General features: G+C 38.1%; 2 protein-coding genes across 3 annotated transcripts; both read left to right on the top strand.

Annotated features, from left to right (window-relative positions):
- The first annotated feature begins 13,161 nt into the window (after nucleotides 1-13,161).
- LOC141638535 (phragmoplastin DRP1E-like) lies at nucleotides 13,162-21,635 on the top strand. 2 transcript variants are annotated; one of them, XM_074447946.1, is made up of 18 exons: nucleotides 13,199-13,410; nucleotides 13,714-13,777; nucleotides 14,710-14,817; nucleotides 15,283-15,384; nucleotides 15,667-15,717; nucleotides 15,830-15,891; nucleotides 15,995-16,085; nucleotides 16,161-16,225; nucleotides 16,411-16,605; nucleotides 16,691-16,810; nucleotides 17,052-17,122; nucleotides 17,234-17,459; nucleotides 17,629-17,679; nucleotides 17,831-18,199; nucleotides 18,873-18,979; nucleotides 20,145-20,255; nucleotides 20,765-21,100; nucleotides 21,195-21,635. In XM_074447946.1, the coding sequence occupies exons 1-16, from the start codon at nucleotides 13,276-13,278 to the stop codon at nucleotides 20,146-20,148; spliced, it is 1,821 nt and encodes a 606-aa protein (XP_074304047.1). In that variant the 5' UTR covers nucleotides 13,199-13,275; the 3' UTR covers nucleotides 20,149-20,255; nucleotides 20,765-21,100; nucleotides 21,195-21,635. The 2 variants fall into 2 exon arrangements, with proteins under 2 accessions (XP_074304046.1, XP_074304047.1); XM_074447945.1 differs by lacking the exons at nucleotides 20,145-20,255; nucleotides 20,765-21,100; nucleotides 21,195-21,635 and having other exon boundaries at nucleotides 13,162-13,410; nucleotides 18,873-19,189.
- Nucleotides 20,154-21,446, top strand: LOC141638461 (B3 domain-containing protein REM14-like). Its single transcript, XM_074447875.1, has 3 exons — nucleotides 20,154-20,255; nucleotides 20,765-21,100; nucleotides 21,195-21,446. Exons 1-3 carry the CDS (start codon nucleotides 20,154-20,156, stop codon nucleotides 21,444-21,446), a joined length of 690 nt encoding a protein of 229 aa, XP_074303976.1.
- Nucleotides 21,636-23,436: the final 1,801 nt, after the last annotated feature.

The raw sequence follows: 23,436 nt of genomic DNA, 5'->3' as shown, positions 1-23,436 counted from the left end.
ATACCGCAAAATACACATTAATTAGCTTGACAAGGCAGGCTAAATTTGGATGTAGTTAAGGGTCAACAGCCAAATTTGGCTAATGTGGAGTTAAATGGGTAAAAATGAAAGAAAAGGGGAATGTAATAAGCGCCTCCCTGCATGTGACACTAACCACAAACCCAAATGTATGTAGACAAGAAAGTAATTGAATTTCATATATGTGCAAATTAATGAAACATGTTATGCAAGGAGTATACTACTCTAAATTCCTACATGAAACTGGTCATGGATGACACCAGTTTATAAGGCTCTAATTCCTTAGAATTTATAAGTAGGTTGCCAAAATTACAGGTCAAGTCTATTTGTTCAGCTGAATTTTAACATTAACTCGTAGATATGCAAAAAGACAAAGCTAAACATATTAATTATTGCAAGGCTTAAGCAAAAGACAAATTATAGAGCAATTTCATCATTGAAATCTACCGTTCCGACTCAACCTATACGCAAAAGTAAACGTGAATATTTTTTGATTTTTTTAGAAATTTTCTAATTTTTATGAGATTTTGATTTTTATGAAAATAAACAATGTATACATAAATTAAACGCGATAACAGAAATGCAATAAAAACAACATGCAGACACAGATATTGGTGCATAACCTCCTCAAACCAAACCGTGCAATGCCCTCATTGTACCCAAAAATAGGGAAAATAAATGAAAACTAAAAAGGAGAGAGTGAAGATGCGGGAAACTCACAAGAATACGCGAAGTAGGGAACTCCCCAAACCAGCCAGCAACATGGGAGGTCACATACAGCTTCAGAACAGCGTCACAGGAAGTAAATCAAGCCAACTTACTCAATGGTACTCGATCGAGAGGAGAGGATTTAGTACTCGATCGAGTACAATTGGTTTCCAAAGTGTTCGATCGAGGAGAACTGGTTACTCGATCGATATATCTGTTTCTGTAGGTTATCGATCGAATGGTTCAAGCATTTGATCGAGTAAAAATAATGCTCGATCGAGTGGTACTTGCAGACAAATGACGACCAAAAACCAATCCTAAATCGTTCACAGTCTATGGTTTAAAAACCAATTATTACACACACAACAAAAACTGAAATGGAAATAAACTAAAAATTTAAACTCCGGGTTGCCTCCCGGAAAGCGCTAGTTTCAGACAGGTCCCAGCTCGACCATCTTTTCTTCATCCAACCATTCCAATTGAGCCCAGTCAAAACAGCTCAAAGCACGCAGCAGCCGATCAAATAACTGCGCATGTGCTACACAAAACTGTAAGTAGCACCATAATATAAGAGGAGCATATAAGATCAGTCTGAAGTACCGTCTTAGCCTAACAAATTTTCGATGACAAATATGGTGAAACATTAATAAATTATTCGTCCAACTGGGGAGGGGGGGGTAGAGTATTGAAATATAAAGCATAAGTCATATGAGGTAATTTACTTTTAGTCATAGCAATAGTCATAAAGTTATCTCTAATTACCTCAGGTCGGTCTCTCCTAACGTCGGAATCATTGATAAAAGAATGTATTACCTCTACCGTGCTAGGAACATTCCCGGACTCAGCTACCTTCTCATTCCCCTCGTCTGTGGGTTCTGTCCCATATATCGCAGCTTCAAGAGCATCCAGCTCCGCTTTCCAAATGGGGGATTCACCATAACCATTGTCTTCATCAAAATCGTCATATGAAAGGAACCCAGATGACATATCAATGCTCTCCGTGGCCAATATGTTCGATCGAGCAAAGAGTGTACTCGATCGAAGACTTTCCTCCTGAATATTACTCAATCAACCAAAAAGATCTGCTCGATCGAACTCCTCCTCATGTAATTCACTCGATCGAACACTGTAGCTAGTTCGATCGAATTTTTGATGCTAAACCGTGGTGAAGTAGTCGAGAAATGCTTCGTCTTCATTAGCATCTTCAATCTCCGAGTCATACATATTTTCATCATCAATAGACAACTCAGTCCTTCATGGGAAAGATCGCTTTCGGTACAAACAACATATACCGTCTCCGAGTGCCTAAAATCCGACTCGGCAGCCAATTGAGCAATTTGAGACTCAAATTTCTTGATACGAGCCTCTCTTAATGTATCAATTTCTTGCGCTCGAAGCGCAAGACCCTTCACCAAAGACTTCAATTCAGCAATCGCCTCTTTCTGTTTATCAGGAGGGGGAACTTGTTGTTGCGATGGCCAGACGAATGAAGGCTTTTGATAGCCTCGTTGTTGAAACGGATGTGGCGGCACATATGCAAAGGGTTGACTAGCTTGTCTACGCTGCCTAAACGCATAGACTTCGTTGTTCCCTGTCAAGCAAATAACAGCATTGTGCCCAGCAGCACCACATCTCTCACACTAAACCACCTGTTGCGCCATAGGATGGAACATAGGTGGAAGATCAAAGGTACTCAAGCCTTCCCTTTGATGATCTTTTACCTAGATCTGTCTAGGTAGGACCTGTAGGGCCTATCAAAACAACACTAGAGAAAAAGATGAGAACTGCCTCAAGGAATAAATCCCTTGAGGCTAGAGACAAACAAAATTTAAACAAGCAAATAAAATAGTTGCCTCCCCGGCAACGGCGCCAAAATTTGATACCGTCGTTCAGTACCAAAAATAAATACCAAAGTACTACTAACAGAAGTTAGTGGTAAGTAGGGTCGATCTCCACAGGGAGGCGGTCACTATCTACTTATCAATTCACTCTGTCTAAGGTCACCATATGGGGGTTTGAGTTGTTTAAACTATACTAAATGAGATTAAAGCAAGAGAAAAGAATAAGAGGGATTTAACAAAAGAGAGAGAGAACTAGGATTGTCGGGTCATCAATGAATGTCAGATAATCGCAGCTAAGGTCACAGATCGGTCGCTTGTATCGGTCTAAGGGGAACGAATATCTCCTTTTGGTCTCAATTCGCCATAAAACACTATTAGCTTAGCTCCCGCTCTCACTAAAGCATCCTAATGTTCACTGCTGGTCTCACCCCTTCCAACCTTCCGGTCTAGGTCAAGGCTTACCAAATCAATTAGCTAAATGCGTCGACTCAAGCAGCTGATTACAGTTAATTGCAGTGATTAACAACAAAGACATGATATTAGCAACAAATCTGCACACCTATTAGCAACTAACATCAACTCATTGAATCCCCTAAATCCTGGCAGGAGAATTAGCTAAACATAATAATGAATAAAGCAAAAGAGAAAGATGAAGCAAGAACAAACATAATGAAAGATATAATCTAAAGAGGGGAAATATTAAATAAAGAGAGAGCAAAAGAAATTACAGAAGTTTAGAATCCGGCAAAAGAAGAGCAAGAGCACCGTTCAACAGAGAAAAAGGGAAAAGGGAGAAAAGAAGAGATTAAGAGAGAAAACAGTGATTTAGAGTAAAACAGTATGATAAGATGTTTTTTAACCTAATCCCGACTTCCTTTATATAGGGAAGTGATTATTAACATAGAATAAACCTAACACGGAATAAAAATCCCGAGTATATAAGCTAGTCACTCGATCGAGCACTTTGGAACTCCTCGATCGAGTAAATCCTAGCAAAACCTCTCGATCGAGTACAAAAAGTACTCGATCGAACACTTATCAAAAATGTATTACTCGATCGAAGACTTAAACTACTTGATCGAACACTATTCTACTCGATCGAGTGGTTTCCAGCGCATAATTCCTACTTCGCGCACCGAACTTCAAACGGCTGCCATTTCTTCGTTACTTTGGAAAACAGAGCGTTTCTGGTGGCGTTGGAAAGCTAAGAGGACAAGCTTTCATCTCCAATTAGAATCACCTGAAAAGATGTTGTATAACTCGAGATATGGCTCTTCAAACTAGACACTAGTAATTTGAAGCTCTTCCTTTGCTCACCTAGCTATCTTACTTCTTTGCGCATCACAATTAGTAGTTTCCAAGCTCCGACTCAACTCATCTCCTAAATGCATGCATAGGGACATGTTTTAAGCTTGATTATGCTCCTCTCTGGTTCATACCTGCAAATAATACAAGAGAAACCAAAGTAGACAATTCGAGGGACATTTGTAGCTAAACACTACTAAATATGCACAGAGATGCGTGCAAATATGGTATAATAAGTCTATATAAAATGCACGTATCAAATAATACTCCCTCCATTTTTATTGTCTAGCATAAATTTTAAGAAATGTTTAGAAATTACTAAGAGTATTAATTATAGGATATTAACTACCTTGAAAATTGTAAAAGTAAAGTGGATATGCTAATAGTTATAGGTACTCTAAATTACTCTCATTAATAGTTATATATAAGACAAGGACCCAAACTTTCACCCATTTTCCAGTTAAAGGATTATACTGCAAAAAAATCCAATTAAGGGACTCATTACATTTTCCGTCAACTTTGTCGTTAACATAATAGATTGACAAGTCAGTGCTATTTGCTGGAAACACTTTTTTAATATTCATGCCATCTATATTAAGTATTTACTACTTCGCTCTGCCTGTACTCCCAATGAACAAAACATCCTCATACAATCTCTTATAACAAACAACCTAAACCTTCATAAAAAAATGAGTAACAAAAATTAAAGTCACACAAAAACAGTATAAAATGGAGAAGAGGCAGGATAGTGGAAAGTGGCACAACTCCAGGTACATCAATAAAACAAGATCAAGAGACTCTATTAATGCAAGAAAAAGAGGTGATGAAGCAATGTTATAATAGCTTTGGATGAAAATGATTTCAATTTTATGCACTCAATAGAGCACTCCGCTATTGTAGATCGATGACGGGTAACACAAATGATACCATTTTTGGCTGTTTTGGTACCGTCGCGACGATGTCGTAAAATGAAGATGCAGTGTTTTGCTATTATCTTGTTGATTATGGTAAAAAAAAAAAAAAAAAAAAAAAAAAAAAAAAAAGAGGAAAGCAAGGGGAGAGAAATTTTGGAGATGCAATTAATAAGCTTTAATGGCTGCTCACCATGGGTAAACATGTTTAGATGCTTGGTGTTCATCAAAATCATCATGCAAGAGTGAGAAGTGAATTGGCGAGAATATAATTAAAGTCGTTAATTTAGATAGCCTGTATATAATTTGGATTGTGAGTTATTGACAGAGAAGTTGACCGAAGGTGTAATGAGTCCCTTAACTGGAATTTTTTGAAGTATAGTCACTTAATTGGAAAAAGGGTGAAAGTTTGAGTCCTTATCTTACCTATAACTCCCCTCATTAATATTCTCATTAAATATTCCCTCTTTTCCCTTTTTTTTGGACGAAAGGAACTTATATAAATTAAAAGTAATCGTAACCAATATTCAAGTACATCACGGGGGAGGATCCGGGGAGAGTGGCGTGATAGCCGATACAAAGTCAATCGTACAAGCACGAATTACAATAGAAGGGGCAAAATCCCAATCAAAGCATCCATTACAAGAACTATTTTCCATCATAGAAAACTTGGCGATAGCGTCCGCAACTCCATTAGCGAACCTCTTCTCAAAAACGATCTTCAAAAGATGAGAGTCCCGCAATTGTTCCCTACACTCAAGGATAATATTAGTATAAGGGCCACATGGGGGGTCATTTTTACAAAGAGCGTTGACAGCATTGAGACAGTCAGAAGCAATCACAACGTTAACAGTGAACAACTTAGCGAGATGGATCCCTTCCCTAATAGCTAAAATTTACAAATGAACGGGGAGTGGACAAACAACCGAGTAGACCACCCTTTAACCCAGGAACCGTCACTATCCCTAAAGACACACCCTATGCCGGCAGGAGAGGAAGAGGAGGAGAAGGTCGCATCGACATTGACTCTAAGCTAAAGTTGCGGGGGAGGGGCCCAGCTATCCAGGTAGCCAAAGGCGGAGGGACGGGTAACATTAGACACATGAGGGTGAGGAGTAGTGAGGTTGGCGGTATTATTGTGGGTGTGGTTGGCGGCAGCCCAAGTAGCTGCCTGGGTGGGGATGGTAATACATAACTGAGACAAGGGGGAGGGGGCAAGGGGAGAAGATGGTATCACATCTTCGGGTCCAAAGACGCCAAAGGATGAAAGTGAAGAGGGTGGACCAGGAGGAGTCATTAGAGGAGGAATTTTCGTAAATCCAAGGTTGGAGACCAAGTGAAAAGAAGGAATATTTCACCTTAAAATGGGACCACACAATATTTGCAATGCTACAATCGCGAAGGATATGGAGGGAGAATTTTCTAATGGAAGGGTTAGCACAAAGAGAACACGTAGGAGAAGGGAGGATGGAGCGATTAAAAAGGGTGAGATTATGTGGGAGCTTATCCCACCAAGTTAACCAAATGAACACCTTAATCCGAGGTTGCGTAGGCAAATCCCATAACCAGAACATATCAATAGAGTAGGATGGGGGATGGTCTGACGGGTCAAAGAAAGACAAGTAGGTAGATCCTAAAGAAAATTTATGTTTAGGAGCAAGAGAGGTCGAAATCAGGTCAGATTTGCTAGAGGATGGGAGGGGAATGCCAAGGATCGTATCACTAATGTAGGTAGGAAGGATGAAGTCGAGGGAATCAAGTTCCCATTTTCCATTGGAAATAATTGAGCTAAAAAAAGCGCCCTCAGACGAATGATTCAAAGGCCCATGGATGATGTTTCGTAATGGTCTCAGGCTTGACTAAGGGTCACTCCATAAACGGATGGAAGACCCATTGCCAATTGACCAAGTCAGGTGGTTCTTTAAAATGTCCCACCCAATTGCGACATTTTTCCAAATGTGAGAGCCCGAACCATGGGGGGAACGAGAAGGGGTTATGTACTTACTTCTAATGGCTATGAATGCAAAGGAGGATTTATTGATGAGAAGTTTCCAACTCAGCTTAGTGGAGAAAGCATTGTTAAGAGGACGAGCAGCCTTAATCCCAAGGCCCCCAAGGGCTAAAGGCTTGGTAACCAAATTCCAATTAGAGAGGCGAAGTTTCTTCGAGGAGCTCCCAGACCACAGGAAATTTCGGGTGAGCTTGTCAATATCATCCAAGATGGATGAGGGGAGACGGATGCATTGCATAACATGAGAAGGAATAGAGTTAAGGTGGACTTAATCAAACAAAGCCTACCAGCTCTAGAGAGAAAGCGGGTTTTCCAGCTAGCAAGTTTGGATTGGATATTGTCAATGATAAAGCGGAGGTCGGATCGCTTTGGTTTCTTCCAACTAAGAGGGAAACCAAGGTAAGTACCGAGCTCCTTAGTGGATTTGCTACCAAGGGAGACCTCAAACATGTTGGCTTCATGGGGTGGAGTGTGTTTAGAGAAAATAATCTTACTTTTAAGACAATTAATTTTTTGCCCAGAAAAAGAGCAAAAGGAGAGAAGAATGTCTTGGAAGGCACAAAGATTTTGCTCCGAAGAGCGACCAAACATGAGAATATCATCAGCAAAAAGGAGATGGGACAAAGTAGCACCTCCTTTCCCAAGAAAAAAAAGGGTCCAATCTTTTTCAGAACAAGATTGATTGATGAGAGAGGAAAGGGCCTACATGCAAATGATGAAGAGGTAAGGAGAGAGTGGGTCGCCTTGTCTAATACCTCTAGACGGGTGGAAGTCGGGTGAAGGGGATCCATTAAAAATGACATGGGTGGAAGTAGTGGAGATACAACTCATTATGAAGGAAATGGTATCAATATCAATTCGGGCATGAGTAAGACACGAATGAATAAAGTCTTATTCCAGGCAGTCAAAAGCCTTTTCCAAATCAAGTTTAAGGGTAAACCATCCAATTTTTTTATTAGAGGAATGCATGGAGTGAAGGATTTCGGATGCAATGATGAAACTGGTATCCATCCCCCTTCCGGGGATAGAGCTACCTTGATTAGGGGAAATGATCTTGTGCATGAGAGGTTTAAGGCGATTGACAATGGTTTTTGGTAACAATCTTATAGGTGGTATATTACACAGGCTTATGGGTCGGAAATTGGTAATTGATTGAGGAAATGGGATTTTTGGGATAAGGGAAATGGATGTTTTATTAATGATATGAGGGACACATCTTGTATGAAATATGTCTTGAATGGACGGGACAATATCAAATCTGACAATGTGCCAGCATCTCTTAAAAAACCCTGGATGGTACCCATCTGGTCCGGGGGCCTTATTAGATCCAAGGGAAAAGAGGTAAAGGCGGATCTCATCCTCAAGAGGTATAGAATAGATGGTAATGGGTGATTGGGAATTAGGGACTAAACGATTGACATAAAATTTCTCAGAAGTGTAGAGGTTGTTAAAGAATTTTGTGACCAGGGAAATCAGGTCGTCTTGACCCGAAATGGTAAGACCAACGTCATTCACGAGGGTAATAACACGGTTAAAACTGCGACGAAGTGTGACGGATTTTTGGAAGAAGGTCGTGTTTTTATCCCCGTCAACAAGCCAGCTCATACGGGATCTATCTTTCCAGTAAAGGTGCTCAAGCTCAAGGACCTGGTTGAGATCATACGTAAGAGAATCATTAAGGTTACTAAGGAATTCGGAATTGGCAACGGCGCCAAAATTGATAAGGTTATTTTCACTGAAACAGATTCTCCATCTTTTTCATCCTCTAGCTCATGGCTTGGAGTGTAATCGTACCCATTACCAAAAAGAGCCGCTTCGATAACATCCACTTGAGCTTCCCAAGAATCACCTGCAAAAACCTCTAAACATGGTACGCAATCCAAATGGCTTAAAGCAAGGAGCTCAGAAGAAAACTCCTTCAATAAATCTTCCATTAAATCCTCGTCTGTAAGAACAAGAACTGTGTCAGAAATAAGCGTGTCCTCTTTGTAGGACGGTTCTCCTGACTCAAATATGTACTCTGTATCAATGTCAAGTATACTCAAGTCTTCTACTTGACCTATTTCTCTTTGAAATTTTCGTCTGTAGCGAAAAGTCCTCTTTGACTCGAGATCAGAAGTACAATCTCCGACCTATTAGACCTGAGCACACACGAAAATAACAAGAAAAATATCAAACTGTCTCAAGGAACTAAAGTTCCCTGAAATAAAAGACAAAAATAAACAGAAACAAACAGAACAATTATTGCCTCCCCGGCAACGGCGCCAAAATTGATAAGGTTATTTTCAGTCGTTTGCCTTAATCAAAATAAATCCTAGCTTAGTACTAACAAAATAGCTAGCGGTAAGTCAGGGTCGAATCCACAGGGAGGCGGTGATTATCTAGTTTGTTTATATTTAAATCTGTCTTAAAGTAACCAGTTGTGGGGGTTTTGATTGTTTGTTATCTAATCAACTAATAACGAGTAAATAAAGACGAATAACAATAATATTAAAGAGTCTAGGGATCAGGTTCACTAGGCCATCATCAAAGGGTAGAATTTAATTCATTGATTGAGCAATTTATATTGTTGAAAGTCATATGATCGGTCGATTCTAATATTTCTTTTAAATCTAATTTAACATGCGGTCGCTATCATTAAATTATCTCTATTCAATTATCGTGGCCTATACTAGTCTTAACCCGGTCGGTGATAATCCTAGTTTATGCAAGACTAATTAATCAATTCGATCAGAATTAACTAATTAGAAGTAATACGATAATCAAACAACAATTAAGAGCAATTTAACAATCAATTCATAATAACCCCTTTTCTAACAACCTAGATCCCCTTTCACCCTAGATGAATAAATTAGCTACTCATAAATCGAAATAAGCAAGTACAAATAATAATTGACTGCATAATTAAAATAAAGATTAGGGAAGAAAAACTTAGTCTTGAATTAAATTTGAAAGGCAAGAATATGAAACTTCAAGAACAAATATCCACCGAAACCGTAGCAAAACAACGTGCAAATTAACAAGAATTAAACCCTAAGCTAATACTAATCTACGTACATAAAACTAATGTAGGAAGTGCTATTAATAGTCCCGTTAACGTACGTCCGTAACCAATAACCTAAGATCACAAAATCAACTTGTAAATGTCCACAAGTCCACAACAAAGCCCATCGCTCAATCCGTATTAGGCGCTAATTAAGGGCAATTAATATCAACGTGGGCTTTGACAAATCAACACATATGGCAATGGCATCTTTGGACTTCGTTTATTTTGCCTAAACGTCTACTCGTCTCGAATGTTTCGTTCTCCTAATTGATCCATATCTTGATTCATCTTGGTCGTCGGCATTTTTTAGCGTAAAAGACTCCTTCCTGCAAATAATTAAATAAACTCGTAGTAAACCGCAAAGGAAGTAAATATAATATAAAAACATACTAAAAATGCCGAAGACAGTATAAAATTACGGGGAATTATTATATAAAATATAGGTAAAATAATGAGTTATCACTGGCATTGAGATAATTTTTGTTTTTTGCTAGGTTGGTGTCACAGGCCCATCTAGAGAGGACAAGACTCAGGGAGAAAAGTTTGGTAGCAACACAATCTTCCGAGCCAGACCAAAAGGAGGAGACAAGGGGGAGAAAAGACGGGTCATAAGCCCAAAAGGTCTCAAATTTAAAGGACTTAAGTTGACGTGTGATAGTGAGACACGACTTAAGAAGGATATATAGGGCAGTGGTCAGAAGAGAGACGAGTGAGGTGGTAATTATAGGAATTGGGATACTGGTCAAGCCACATCTGGTTTACCCACACCCTGTCCAAACGCTCATGAATAGGGTTAGACTGTCTCTTATTTGTCCACGTGAAACGAGGGCAACTAAAACCAATATCAATCAGGTTACACATGTCCATAGTCGAACGAAAAAGGTTCACTCTATTCCATCTCACACCATGCCCCCCCCTTTGTCGTCGATGCACAAGTGACTTCGTTGAAATCACCAACACACACCCACAGAGTACTAAGGTTCAGGGAAAGGGTGGTAAGAGCATTCCAAAGGTTTACACGATATCTAGACTTGGGGCTAGCATACACAGCGGATAACAAAAAGGTGAAGTTATTAGAGACTACCTGAGCCACCATATTAATAAGTTGGCTCCCTTTGTTGACCAGAGTAAGCATGACGTCCCTTGCATTCCATAAAATAATTATCCCACCGGTGAAGCCAACCGGATCCATAACCTCAAAAGAGTCAAAAGGAAGCCGACGCACGATGGTCAGTGAGTTTGGAGAAGAGACACGAGTTTTAGAAAGTATCACAATTCCTGGCTTGTGGATATTAATCAGGTATGAGAGATGGGTAGTGAAGGAAGGCCTAGCAATGCCTCTACAATTCCAATATAGGATATTCATATTCGGTGGTAGAAGAAAGGAGTCAATTAGCTCAGCCTAAGCTTCCGGGCTGTCCACGTCCTCCACCACGTCTAGCTCTCGTCCTAGACGGGCGCTGTAAACCTTGCGATTGCACCCGCAAAGAGTCAGAACCCAATCTCTGTGTCCCATATTCACAACATTTGTCCAACTCAGCAAGAGGTCTAGTTGTCTCATCCCATTGCAGTTCGGAAAATCGTCACAGTGTTTGTGTAACTTGCCACCGACAATGCCTTCAAAGTTAAGTTCAACAGATAAACCCTCCTCAATCGAGGTAAGATGGGAGAGGGATCTAGTAGGAACTCCAGCGCTTCTTTTCCCTTTAACTCACCCAATTACATGCTTCTTAAATAAAAATAATTATAGAAAAAGTATTCTCAATAAATGAGTTGCGGGAAATTAAGGTGCTGTTTGTCCTAGTTTATGTGAAGGGTTATGCTCTTTCATGGACATGATTTACTTAATCATGGACATGAATGACCATTATACCCTTGTCATTTCTACACAAATTCTCATTATAGACGGACTCTATCCGTCTATAATGAAAGACGGGCCAAATACAATACCACTTTTCTAATAAGATAAACAACAAGTGGGGTGGTGGGAGCAAAAAAATGTCAACACTTTCATTGTATTTGACCCGTCTATAGCAATAGACAGATATACTCGTCTATAGCAAGACTAACACATTTCGCATTGTTTGATGTCAAATCAGTTCATATCAGGTTTTTTTTGCATGAAATTTCCTCGGTTTTGGTGGTTATGCAGCCAAAGTGATTAGTGCCCCTTAATGTCAAATCAATCCACGACCAAATCAAGAAAATTGGAGACACGAGTCGATTAGAGTCTACTATACTCCAGGAATCACAGTAGATGATAATGGGTTTTAATTTATTGCACATAACACGCACATTGCTTACCGGAATATCCCTTAATTTGATAATAGTAATTTCTACAAACCCTAATTTTATTAAACGAAATTGATTAAATCTCCACAATTTGACAAAGTATAGATAATAAAGATAATAAATTAGAATTATACTTAATTGACATGAGAACAAATGTTTATAATTGAGTAATTTGAATTGACGGATTTGATTAATTGTGTAAGGAAGAAAACTGAGAGAGTTTGGGAGAAGGGCAAGGTATGGAAAAGTAATGGCAAAAAGTCCATGAATGAGTAATTCTTGTCCATGAATGAGCAACTACGTATGTGAAATAACTTTTACTTTGTAGAATGAGTTTTTTCATAAACTACTTTTTGAAAAAGTTGTGGTTATTTGGCCTAACTTTTGTAAAAATAGTTTCTTAACAAATTGATGTGTTTGGCCTACTACTGCTTTTTAGTTTTTTTTTCCCATAATCCTAAGAGTTTTTAGGAGAAGTAGAAGCAGAAGCATCAATTTGGTGCTTCTGTTTCTAGTAGCTTTTTATTAACTTCTGACTTTTCAAAAGTAGTTTTTTATCACCCTAAATTATAGTGTTTGACCCTGCTTCTACTTTTACAATTAGAAAAGCACTTAGAAAGCTTGACCAAACACCCCTAAGTATAGTTATTGCCTAGAAACTTGTAAAACGTCAAATAAAGTAAAAAAAATAACAATTGCTAAAACGTCAAATATACAATTATGGAGAGAGTAGAACATAATCTTAATAGAATAAAGACTAAGACATCTCATTGGCTAGGACGTACAAGATTCTTGTACGCCCGACGGACCTTAGAATTTTACATAAAAGTGATACATACCCAAAAATAAATCTAACCGGAAACTAATTGTGAATTTGTGATACCCGACTCGATTGATCAAGATAAGAGTCCCAATGATAGTATGATAACCATCTTACTAAAATTGTGGTGCTTCTCCAAAACAAAAAAAACACGGGAAACGACCCCTTAAAACTACAATAAACCCCTCCAACGAATAAATCGGCATTGCAAGATATTATACTCCAAAACGGCTTTCAGTTACGGACTCTTGACTCTTTTAACTTGAAAACTCAATCTTCTTCCTCAACAAAATCCTTTCTTAGTGTTTTAAACCTCAACAACAATGGCGACCATGAAAGGTTTGATCCAAGCAGTAAACACATTACAACAAGTCTTCACTAAATTACGAGACTTCGTCGATGACGCATCCTTTCCTGTTTTCGACGTTCTTCCCTCTATCGCCGTCGTCGGGGGCCAGGTTTCCATCTCTCCGCTTCTTCTTCTTCTTCTTCTTCTTTTTGCCTTCATTTTACGATCAATTTATATAACGTATTCTGTATAATTTAATTCTTCCGATCAGAAATACCTTTCACTATCTTATTTCTATAAGAATTCTAGTTACGATTAGAATTCTCAGATTTTTCGTCATTGTTTACGCCTTTACTACAGATTATACGAATATACGGAGAATATATTCTTCCTTGAATTGTAGAACAATTATCATGTATATAGTGCCAATTTATTTTTTCTGTAATACTGATGAACTGGAGTCAAATGACAGAGCTCCGGCAAGTCATCGGTGCTTGAGAGTATTGTTGGACGTGATTTCCTCCCTCGCGGCTCAGGTTTCTTGTATACGCCATCTCTTTAGCTACGATTATTTATTTATTTATTTTCATCAGATTATGATGTTATTCTATTGATGTACGTTGTGTGTATATATATGGTCATCATTTCATATGATGAATTTAGGTTAACTTTCCTCACTGTACGATTGTACCGGTCAATAACTATGTTTTCTATTTTTAAGGTGCATGCAGTTTCCGGCCACCTTAGGTTAGTTTTTGGCTCGTGAATTAGCCTATGTAAATTACTAGTAGGCATGGTGAAATTGTCTCCGCTCTCACCACCACAAGTCGATGACCAACTGATCACCTCCCAAAACCCTGGCAGGTTGCTGCCAAGATGTCCGACTAATTAAACACCGCCCACCCACACCATACACACTTTTGAAACAATGCCTCAGAACATCATAAAATTTGTGCAATCGATGACTAGAAGATAGGCTGTCTAATTAGTAATTATGCATTAGCGAATATTTTAGCATTTAAACCTTAAAAATGCAAAATATAGAATAAACTCGAATGTGATTTCATAAAGGTAAAAACGATCTCGTGACTACACACAAGAATGTATCACCGATTTACTTGATGTGGTGATTCAACATTTCTACTTGTTAATTTTATTTGTCGACTAATATATATGACTGTAGATTCCGAATAATTTCACAATCCTTGTGCCTTGTCGGGAACTACAAGTCCAATTTATCTAGTTATAGAAACATAACATTCTTCAAGGACAATCTAGACTACATCATCTCTTCTTAGGAGCTTTGACACTACTAATGAAGTAATCTATGCATGAGGTTTTTAGTTTTTTGAGCAGTCTGGATGTAGGAATGAGTGCATTCTACTTGAATTTAACAACCTTTACTCTGTGAGACTGTAACTTGTTTTTTTAATTAATGTTTGGCATAACGGCCGTGTAAATGATTCAGGTATTATAACTAGAAGGCCTTTGGTATTGCAACTGTGCAAGATAGAGCAAGGAACACAAGAGTATGCAGAGTTTCTTCACTTGCCAAAAGCGCGATTCACCGATTTTTGTATGTTTTTTTTTATAAAAGAAATTCGGAATTCGATTTTAAAACCCCTTAGTTTACCTTGACTTTTCATTACATTTTCGTTTTTCCTTTTTGTTTTTCATTTTCCCTTTTTTTATTCGCATTTTGAGGCGTGCGTTCACCCATAGACGGTTCGAAAGGATGATTCATGTCAGCCGACCCCAAATCATTTTGGGATTAAGGCTCTGATGTTGTTGTTGTTGTACTGTCAGGATGATGACAGTGAATTTGATAACACGCTTTTGTTTAATGCTTTGCTAAGGTGTATCTTAATTGAGTGATCTATATTAAGATTTACCTTTCCCTTACATCAAGCCAATAAGGGCTGATAGGTATGGGAACTAAAGCAAGAATAGAGAACAGGAATTAGATGGGAACTATTTTCACTCTATATGTATCATTTAACATCTCTACTTTTCTCTGCGTCTGAATGATTCCCGTTTGCAGCGCTGGTACGTAATGAAATCCAAGAAGAAACCGATAGGATGACTGGCAGGTTGAAGAAAATATCACAAGTCCCCATCCAATTAACCATCTATTCACCCAATGGTATTTTTCTAAAATAAGCGCTTTTCTGGGAATGCTAACGTGATTGATCATATGATCTGAAGATAAATTCAGTCCTGAGTGTTATGTTGTAGTTTTACTCTGGGACATATTGGTGTTATATGAACTGGAATGTAAAATAGTTTCCCTTGTTGGCAAAATATCTTCCCTTTGAGATTCTCACCACATTTTTGTATCTTCCCAAATTATATTTTGAGTGGCATTTTTCGTTTGCAGTCTAGTTTTACAGATTCTCACCGACATCTTCTGATTGTGATTTGGCAGTTGTTAATCTGACATTGATTGATTTACCTGGCTTAACAAAAGTTGCTGTAGGTATGTCTGTAAGCCCATTTGATTGCTCATATAAAGTAAAAAATTCTTTACTTGCTCCCTCCATCACCTCTATTGTTTCTCTGTTACCTGAACAATGACTTCTAATTAACAGAAGGGCAGCCGGAGACAATTGTAAACGATATTGAGAACTTGGTCCGATCATATGTGCAGAAGGTAATTGTTTGGGGGGATTATATCAATGTTAACTTTGGTCTTTTGGCCACTGATGTTGTAAATGGCTGAATATCTTACTTATGCTTCTCTTTCGGCATTTTAGCCCAACTGCATTATCCTTGCAATAACTCCAGCTAACCAAGATGTAGCAACATCTGATTCCATCAGGCTTGCACGTGAAGTTGACCCTGCAGGTATATTAGTCAACATTTTTTATTCTTGGTGCGATTTTATTTGTTGCTAAAAATTTAATAATTGAATTGTGTCAGGGGAACGAACGTTTGGTGTCTTGACTAAACTGGACTTGATGGACAGGGGAACAAATGCTTTAGAGGTAATATAATTCCACTGTCTGAGATGGTTTTTTTCCCTATATAGCTTATACATTTTATTCAATTATGAAGCCAAAAGGCACATTGTCTTTTATATGTTGTGTGCAGTTTGATATTCTTCTTTTTAAAGCATTCTGTACGGCTATTTTACCTCAGTCTCAGTTGATCTTTAATTTGTCTTTATAAGGTTCTTGAAGGAAAAGCCTATCGTCTGCAGCATCCGTGGGTAGGTGTTGTGAATCGTTCCCAAGCAGACATCAACAGAAATGTTGATATGCTTGCTGCAAGATGTAGAGAACGTGAATATTTTGCCACAAGTCCTGATTATGCGCACTTGGCTAGCAAGATGGGCTCCGAGCATCTAGCAAACCTTCTTTCAAGAGTATGAGCACTTGCTATTGTATGCATGCCATAAGTTATTCTCTAATATATGTGCTGGCTATTTAATGAAGATATATACTCTGCAGCAACTGGAGTCGGTAATCAGGGCACGTATCCCAGATGTTGCATCTCTAATTAGCAGAAACATTGATGACATTGAATCTGAGTTAAATATCCTTGGTAGTCCGATTCCCATTGATGGAGGGGTAATGAACTTCGGTTTGGATCCACTACATTTTTTGCCTCTTTTTTCTTGTCTCTCTTTTGTATTCCCTTCAAAATGCTGTTTCGCGAAATGAAATATTGCTTCTTGTAGGCACAGTTGTATACTATTCTAGAACTTTGCCGTGCATTTGAGCAGACATTTAAAGAGCATCTTTTTTCTTGTCTCTCTTTTGTACTCCCTTCAAAATGCTGTTTCGCGTAATGAAGTATTGCTTCTTGTAGGCACAGTTGTATACTATTCTAGAACTTTGCCGTGCATTTGAGCAGACATTTAAAGAGCATCTGGTGGGAGGGTAAGTGTTTTATATGGTCATCTAATACTATCCTCTTCCATACTTCTTGCAAAACTTTTTCAGTAGACCATCTATGTAATTTCCTTGTGCTTCAAATATAACATTTTTCAGGCGACCAGGTGGTGATCGTATACACATAGTATTTGAACATCAGCTTCCAGCTGCTCTACGGAAAATCCCTATGGATCGCCACCTTTCAGTAAAGAACGTTAAAAGAATTGTCTTTGAAGCCGATGGTTATCAACCTCATCTTGTTGCACCTGAGCTAGGGTATAGACGGCTTATTGAAGGCGCACTTACATTTTTCCGAGGTCCAGCTGAAGCTTCAGTTGATGCTGTATGTTTTTTTATTTTGCTATTTTTGGGTCTTCTATAGATAGGGAACAAAGACAACGTCATTTAGCTATAAAGTTTTTCAGAAATTCTCTGATGAATATTCTGTAATCTGCCTAGATGACTTAATATCCCTTAATTTCTAAGCTTGTGTTTATTTTTACATGTTTTAGGTTCACATCATTCTAAAAGAACTTGTGAGGAAAACCATTGCAGGAACTCAGGTTTGATAGTTTTCTGTTGCTTATCTTGTACTTCCTCCATCCCATTTATATCGTCATGATAAACAATCTCAACAGTATAAATGTGACGGAGTGAGTCATTGCGAGCTAGTATAGAAGAGAGAAGCTTTACATTTTAACTTTCCAATGTCAGGAATTAAGACGGTTGCCAGCTCTTCAATCTGAGATAGCAGCGGCTGCATATGAGGCACTAGAGAAGTTCCGGGAGGAGAGCAAGAAGACAACTCTACGACTCGTTGACATGGAATCCTCATATATTACTGTTGATTTCTTCCGCAAACTTCCTCAGGAGGATCTGACAGGAGGAATCCCATCTATGAGCCCTAGTGGCCGATTCTCAGAGGCTCACTTCCAAAGAATTGGTTCCACTATTTCCTCTTACATTGATATGGTATCTCACACACTGAAGAACTCCATTCCTAAGGCTGTGGTGTACTGCCAGGTTAGGGAAGCAAAGCAGGGTTTACTTAATCACTTTTACGCACAATTGGGAAGCAAAGAGGTAATAATCTAACCATCAACATCACCAGATTCTTGAGCTCATCTTTATCTTATTTCCACTTTGTCTTAATGTCGCTACAAATGTTCATGGCTAAAGTCATCGAGTTGTGCTGATCATGATCTTGGTTTGCAACCCGTCAATATAAATAATTGTGCACATGGGCTACCTTTTAGACATGGAGAAACTGATCTGACCAAAATTATTAAACCAGTCAGAGATGGGCTGTCCAAATATGACCAAAGCCTATTATTATCTAGACATCCAACTTGAGCCTACCCAAGGTTTGCTGGTCCCAAAATGACCTTACTTGTAATGACCGACCTGAGAATGACCTGGGGTGACCTAAATCTAACCCATAACAACATGCTAAAGACGTGTTTGAGATAATTACATTGAAACAATAAAGACAGGCATAGCCTTGAAATGCAATGTCAAATCTGATTGACTAGCCCAGGAGCCATTGGCACGATAAGAACCCGACGTGAATTGGCACGCACCCAAAATTGAATAGCATCATATCCAAAATTACCCGAGACCACTCAAGAATGATCTGTTTGGCATTGCAAAGGTTTGCACCAAAAGAAAACCTTTGTTTTGTTGAGCTGCAACATTTTGAAATCATACACTTGCGTTAGAAGAATGTTTGACAATATTTTTTTGATTGTTGGCATAGGTCAATCAGTTGACTGAATTGCTGGCTGAACATCCGGAGTTGATGGTAAAAAGAGAGAAATGTTCAAAGCGGCTGGCGTTGTGCAGATCTGCTCGAGATGAGATTGAGTCAGTCTTATGGACAAGCTAATATTATTTCCTAGTTGGTCTAGAACTTTTCCAAGTACATATTGGGTGTTCTTGTTATTCGTTAACTGGTGTTTGTTGCTTATGCTATAATGGATTTGCGTCTGCATATATGAAGCTAATTTGGATTCGCGGATAGCTAACAAAGTAACAAGTAACAATCGAGCGATATGGATTGATTTAAGAGCTCAAGCATATCAAGGATCTTAGGTGTAAATGTATGAAATAAAAATAACTTTTTTCCGATATATACTCATTAGTCATTAGGCATCATCTAGGGTGCCAGCTTGAGTATAGTTTAAAAATTACTTTTTTCCGATATATACTCGCTTCGTCTCAATTATTTGCTTAACAATTTACCACGGAAAACTTGTAACGGATATTAAAATCAAAGGTAAACAAATAATCGGGATTGGGGACATAGGGAGTACAGTGTACACCTACTATTCAAGAGAGAATTAATATTGAAAGCAGTACAGTTATTTTCCTAGAACAGCAAAGTTTGTCCTCTGTTTCTTCCTTGTCTTAACTTCAGAAATCAGAACCTTTAAAATCATATCAAATTTGCAGAGAAGATCAACTCAGACAGACCAAAAACAGCTTTTCTGCAATTTCTTTTCCTACTTACTCCACCCCTTTCACTAAAATGGTAACAATTTCAATCCTAAAAAAATACAAAACAAAAACAAAACTTTAAATATTATAAACTACACAAAATCTTGTTCAAGACGGGAAATATCCGTCTTAAACTTAAATGAGTCTAGTATACTAAATCAGACAAAAGTAAAACGCCAAGGGAGAGTGACTAAATATTTGTCTCATCCACATGGGACGTTCTTTCACCCGTCTTAATTTTAAGACGGATTATTGCATTTTAAGATAGACAAAAAAGTACTGCAATAAACTCATGGATAACTTGCTCAGTGCCTGTGTGTTTAGTACATTACCCTGAAACTTGAACTGTTGAACACATAAATTTACTCTCTTTTCCTCTCATATTCCATACGTTTATTTCTAAGCTAAGGTTTGTATTTTATTTTCTTCTTCTACTTTTTTTTTTTGTTGTTGTTTAATGGGTATAAGCACAAGTTGTTAGTGAATAATCTGTTTATATAAATTTCAAAGGAAGTTTGTGTTTGATGAATAGGTAAGGAAGATGGTGAATCCAAATGCGGCCGAGTCGTCCCACAGTAGTGTCTCCAAGGAACATTCGAGTTTCTTTCAGCCTTTTGTTCAACATAAGAACTCCATCAATCTGGTATGTTGTTCTTCTCTTCATGGTCAAATTAATTGTTTTTTTTTTTTGTTTTATGATTTTATATATGTTCCTATGTTGGATTTAGTTAATTTTATAAGAACTAGTTTCAAAATAATAAACTGCATATAAGTTGAGGATCTTTCTTAAGCTCAATCTTGCTAAATTCAGCTAGTTTCGACTAAAATTCGAGTAATGCATTTGGACTCAATTCGGTTCAAATCTGAACAGGACCAAAAAAGATGTAGGCCGTTTTCTAAGAAAGTACTCCCTACGTCTCAATCATTTGTTTACCTTTGATTAAAATGTTTATCACAAAGAATAAGAAAGGTAAATAAATGAATGGAATAGAGGGAGTACGTATTAGATAAGTGTATTTTAGAGTTTTCGCCTTGCAGTAGGTTTGACAGTAGTACAGTAGCACTGCATCATCAGAACATTACTGAATTTCTTAATCAAACTGGATTTTCTTGCAAACTGGAGTATAATTGTTGTTTGGGTATTTTCTCTAGCGGATACCTCCACCATTCGTCAAGAACTTCCGAAACATTCCATCTGAGATATCCTTGAGAAACATCAATGGGTTGGTTTGGCCTGCAAAACTGAGTTACATCGGCGATCACTTGCACATATCGTCAGGCTGGAAAGAGTTCGTTAAGGAACATTCTCTGAAAAGCGGAGATTTTGTGGTGTTCCACTATGTACCAGATACCACGTTTTTTGTTATGGCCTTCGACTCTGATGGCTGCAACAAGGTCGCGCCTCTAGTCAAGAAAAGACGCAGAACAATTGCTCCCCCAACTTTGCTATTTGAGAGGACTATCCGGAACACACACAAGAATTTTTTGGTAAGCATACTTGTTAGTTTAAGAGATAGTCCGTCCTTTGAAAATAAACACTGTTATTAGTTATACGTACTAACACGATGTCGGGAACCTTCAGACATTTCCCAGTTGGGTGATAAAGAAATGTGGTGTCGAGCTACCTCAGAAGGTGGAGCTTTGTTTCGAGGAAGGGGTATCAACGATTACATGGTTGCGCGGAGCAAAAGACAGGACAATTCTGGGATATACTGGGATAGATCGATTCTTGGAGATGAACAATGTTCAAAAGGGAGATAAGCTTCAGTTTCAGATTATTCGCGGAGAAGGGAAGGCCATCAAAAACATTATTGCTAGGAGGCTTCCGCAATAAGAGGTGTTAACTCATAATGCTTATGCTTTTGCTGTAATAGAACTTTTAACAAAACTCTCATTTTCTAGGAGAGATTAGAACTTCGTCTTCGAGAGGCCATGAATTAGTAGTGTGCCTTTTCAAGGCCGATGATTTAAGTTGTGAACAAAACTCTTGCTTTCTGAAATTTAAGAATTAACTTTAAACCTCCTTTCACTTTTTTTTTTTTTTTTTTCTCGCACTTTTGTGATCGCTGTATTTTTACTGATAATTCGTAGAAGTGAATGGTGATTCAGTGGTTGTATTGCATTGAACTGTTTGCTGGTGTTTAGTTTCTGCTAGATTGAATTCTACATTTCAGTCAGTGTGTTGAATTCTGGTAATACAGGAGCTTTAAGGACAGTAAATTATTACGACTGATACGATAGTAGGAATCTGTCGTCACTGTTAACAAGTTAATCCTCTTCAGGAACCGACAATGCTGCTGCGTTCAGCTAGCATTAGTTTAGAAGTATAATATGTCGAATATATGATTTCCACAGGATCTATATCCTTGCCATGTTTTAGATTTCCGTCAATTGTACAAAGGTGTTGAACCTTGACAATCACGGAGCTTACGGATTAAATTTCTTGTTTTCTGTCTTTCCGAAATACAGCTTTGTTCAGCTCGAAGGCAATATTTCAGGATGTTCTGAGAAAAACTTGATAAAGGCTTCTAAAATCACCATAGTTTCTCTCAAAGAAGTATTTCCGGACTTCGTAGAAGCAAATAATAACCCATTTCTAATAGCCATCACTGCTTCACTTAAAAAAGGCGAGATGGCCGAGCTAGAGGTGGATAGTGGGCCGGATTGGTTCGGGCCGTGTTGGTGGGGAGGGAGCCCAGTCCATACCACAGGCTGAGGGTGAGCGGGCTGCGGATTAGAGGGCCCGGTGGAGGCGGGGGCGGGTCAGTACGGGACAGGCCAACTAGCTGCATTGTTGTCCAGCTCTACCTTCAGCAAGATTACTTTTTCTGAGTAGATTTTATCTGGAGTAAAACTTGAGTATATATACGTATTTTTATCCTAAAAATATAGTCTCTCCTCTTCTTAACATCTCCCAGAACCCTACTTATTTATGATAAGGGAGGAGCATTTTCTCGCAGATTATTTATGATATTTTTGAGTTATGTACTGAGTTTGTTTCTGTGTTATGGTCTCATACGCCTAGAGTCAATAATTGCGTCGCGCATACTTTAGCACATATTACTCCTCGTGTAGTTGGTAGTTCGTTTTGGTTGGATGTTTTACCTCCAATCGCTAACAGTGCTGTAATTTATAATTTATTGTTATTAAGGTAACGCCCTTGTGGGTGTTTTTCTCAAAAAAAAAAAAAATAGAGTCTTGTTTCCTTATTTAGATAGATTTCTTTTGAATGGAAAACTATTGAGAAGTTTTATTCTTTTAGTAGTAATAAGGGAGATTGAAGGAAAATAATCGGATTACCACGTCCATGATCGGGGTTGGGTGTCCCCGTTCGGGGGTCACCTTCATTTATGTTATTTACGTTTAATCCCTTAAATCTTATATAAGGGGTGTTGAGTCCGTCGTTTTAGACAAAACTTTCATACGCTTTATTTCAGTTTTCAGAATAAAATGTAGATTTAATTTAGATTTCTTTGTTGTTCTAAAACAATTTCCATTTAGCATTTCCAAGTTATAATTCAAGTTTCTTTGCAAGTTATTATTCAAGTTTCATTTCCATTTGTTACGGTAATTTAATTTCTAGTATTGTTTCGTTAATTCATTTGCTATTTTCATTATTAGTTAGTTCGTTAATTTATCATTTGTTAATCGTTACTCTGCCTATTTCATTATTTCGTTATTGTCATTATCATCATGTTTTCTATATCATATGTTATTAGCTTAGTTTTCAATATGTGTGAGTAGTTCATTAGTCTAGGGATTGAGGGAGCCATGCATAAATAGTATTTGTAATTGTTGAGATAGGATGCTATAATATCGATTAA

Source organism: Silene latifolia, unplaced genomic scaffold (assembly GCF_048544455.1).
Source record: "Silene latifolia isolate original U9 population unplaced genomic scaffold, ASM4854445v1 scaffold_20.1, whole genome shotgun sequence".
Classification (NCBI taxonomy): Eukaryota; Viridiplantae; Streptophyta; class Magnoliopsida; order Caryophyllales; family Caryophyllaceae; genus Silene; species Silene latifolia.
This window is presented reverse-complemented; position numbering and strand designations above follow the sequence as displayed.

Coding starts and splice junctions, on each gene's coding strand:
- LOC141638535 (XM_074447945.1), top strand. CDS start 13,276: ATGGCGACCATGAAAGGTTTGATCCAAGCAGTAAACACATTACAACAA. Junction 16,811..17,051: donor CGATTCCCATTGATGGAGGG/GTAATGAACTTC, acceptor TGCTTCTTGTAG/GCACAGTTGTATACTATTCT. Junction 17,460..17,628: donor CTGAAGCTTCAGTTGATGCT/GTATGTTTTTTT, acceptor TACATGTTTTAG/GTTCACATCATTCTAAAAGA.
- LOC141638461 (XM_074447875.1), top strand. CDS start 20,154: ATGGTGAATCCAAATGCGGCCGAGTCGTCCCACAGTAGTGTCTCCAAG. Junction 20,256..20,764: donor ATAAGAACTCCATCAATCTG/GTATGTTGTTCT, acceptor TATTTTCTCTAG/CGGATACCTCCACCATTCGT. Junction 21,101..21,194: donor ACACACACAAGAATTTTTTG/GTAAGCATACTT, acceptor GGGAACCTTCAG/ACATTTCCCAGTTGGGTGAT.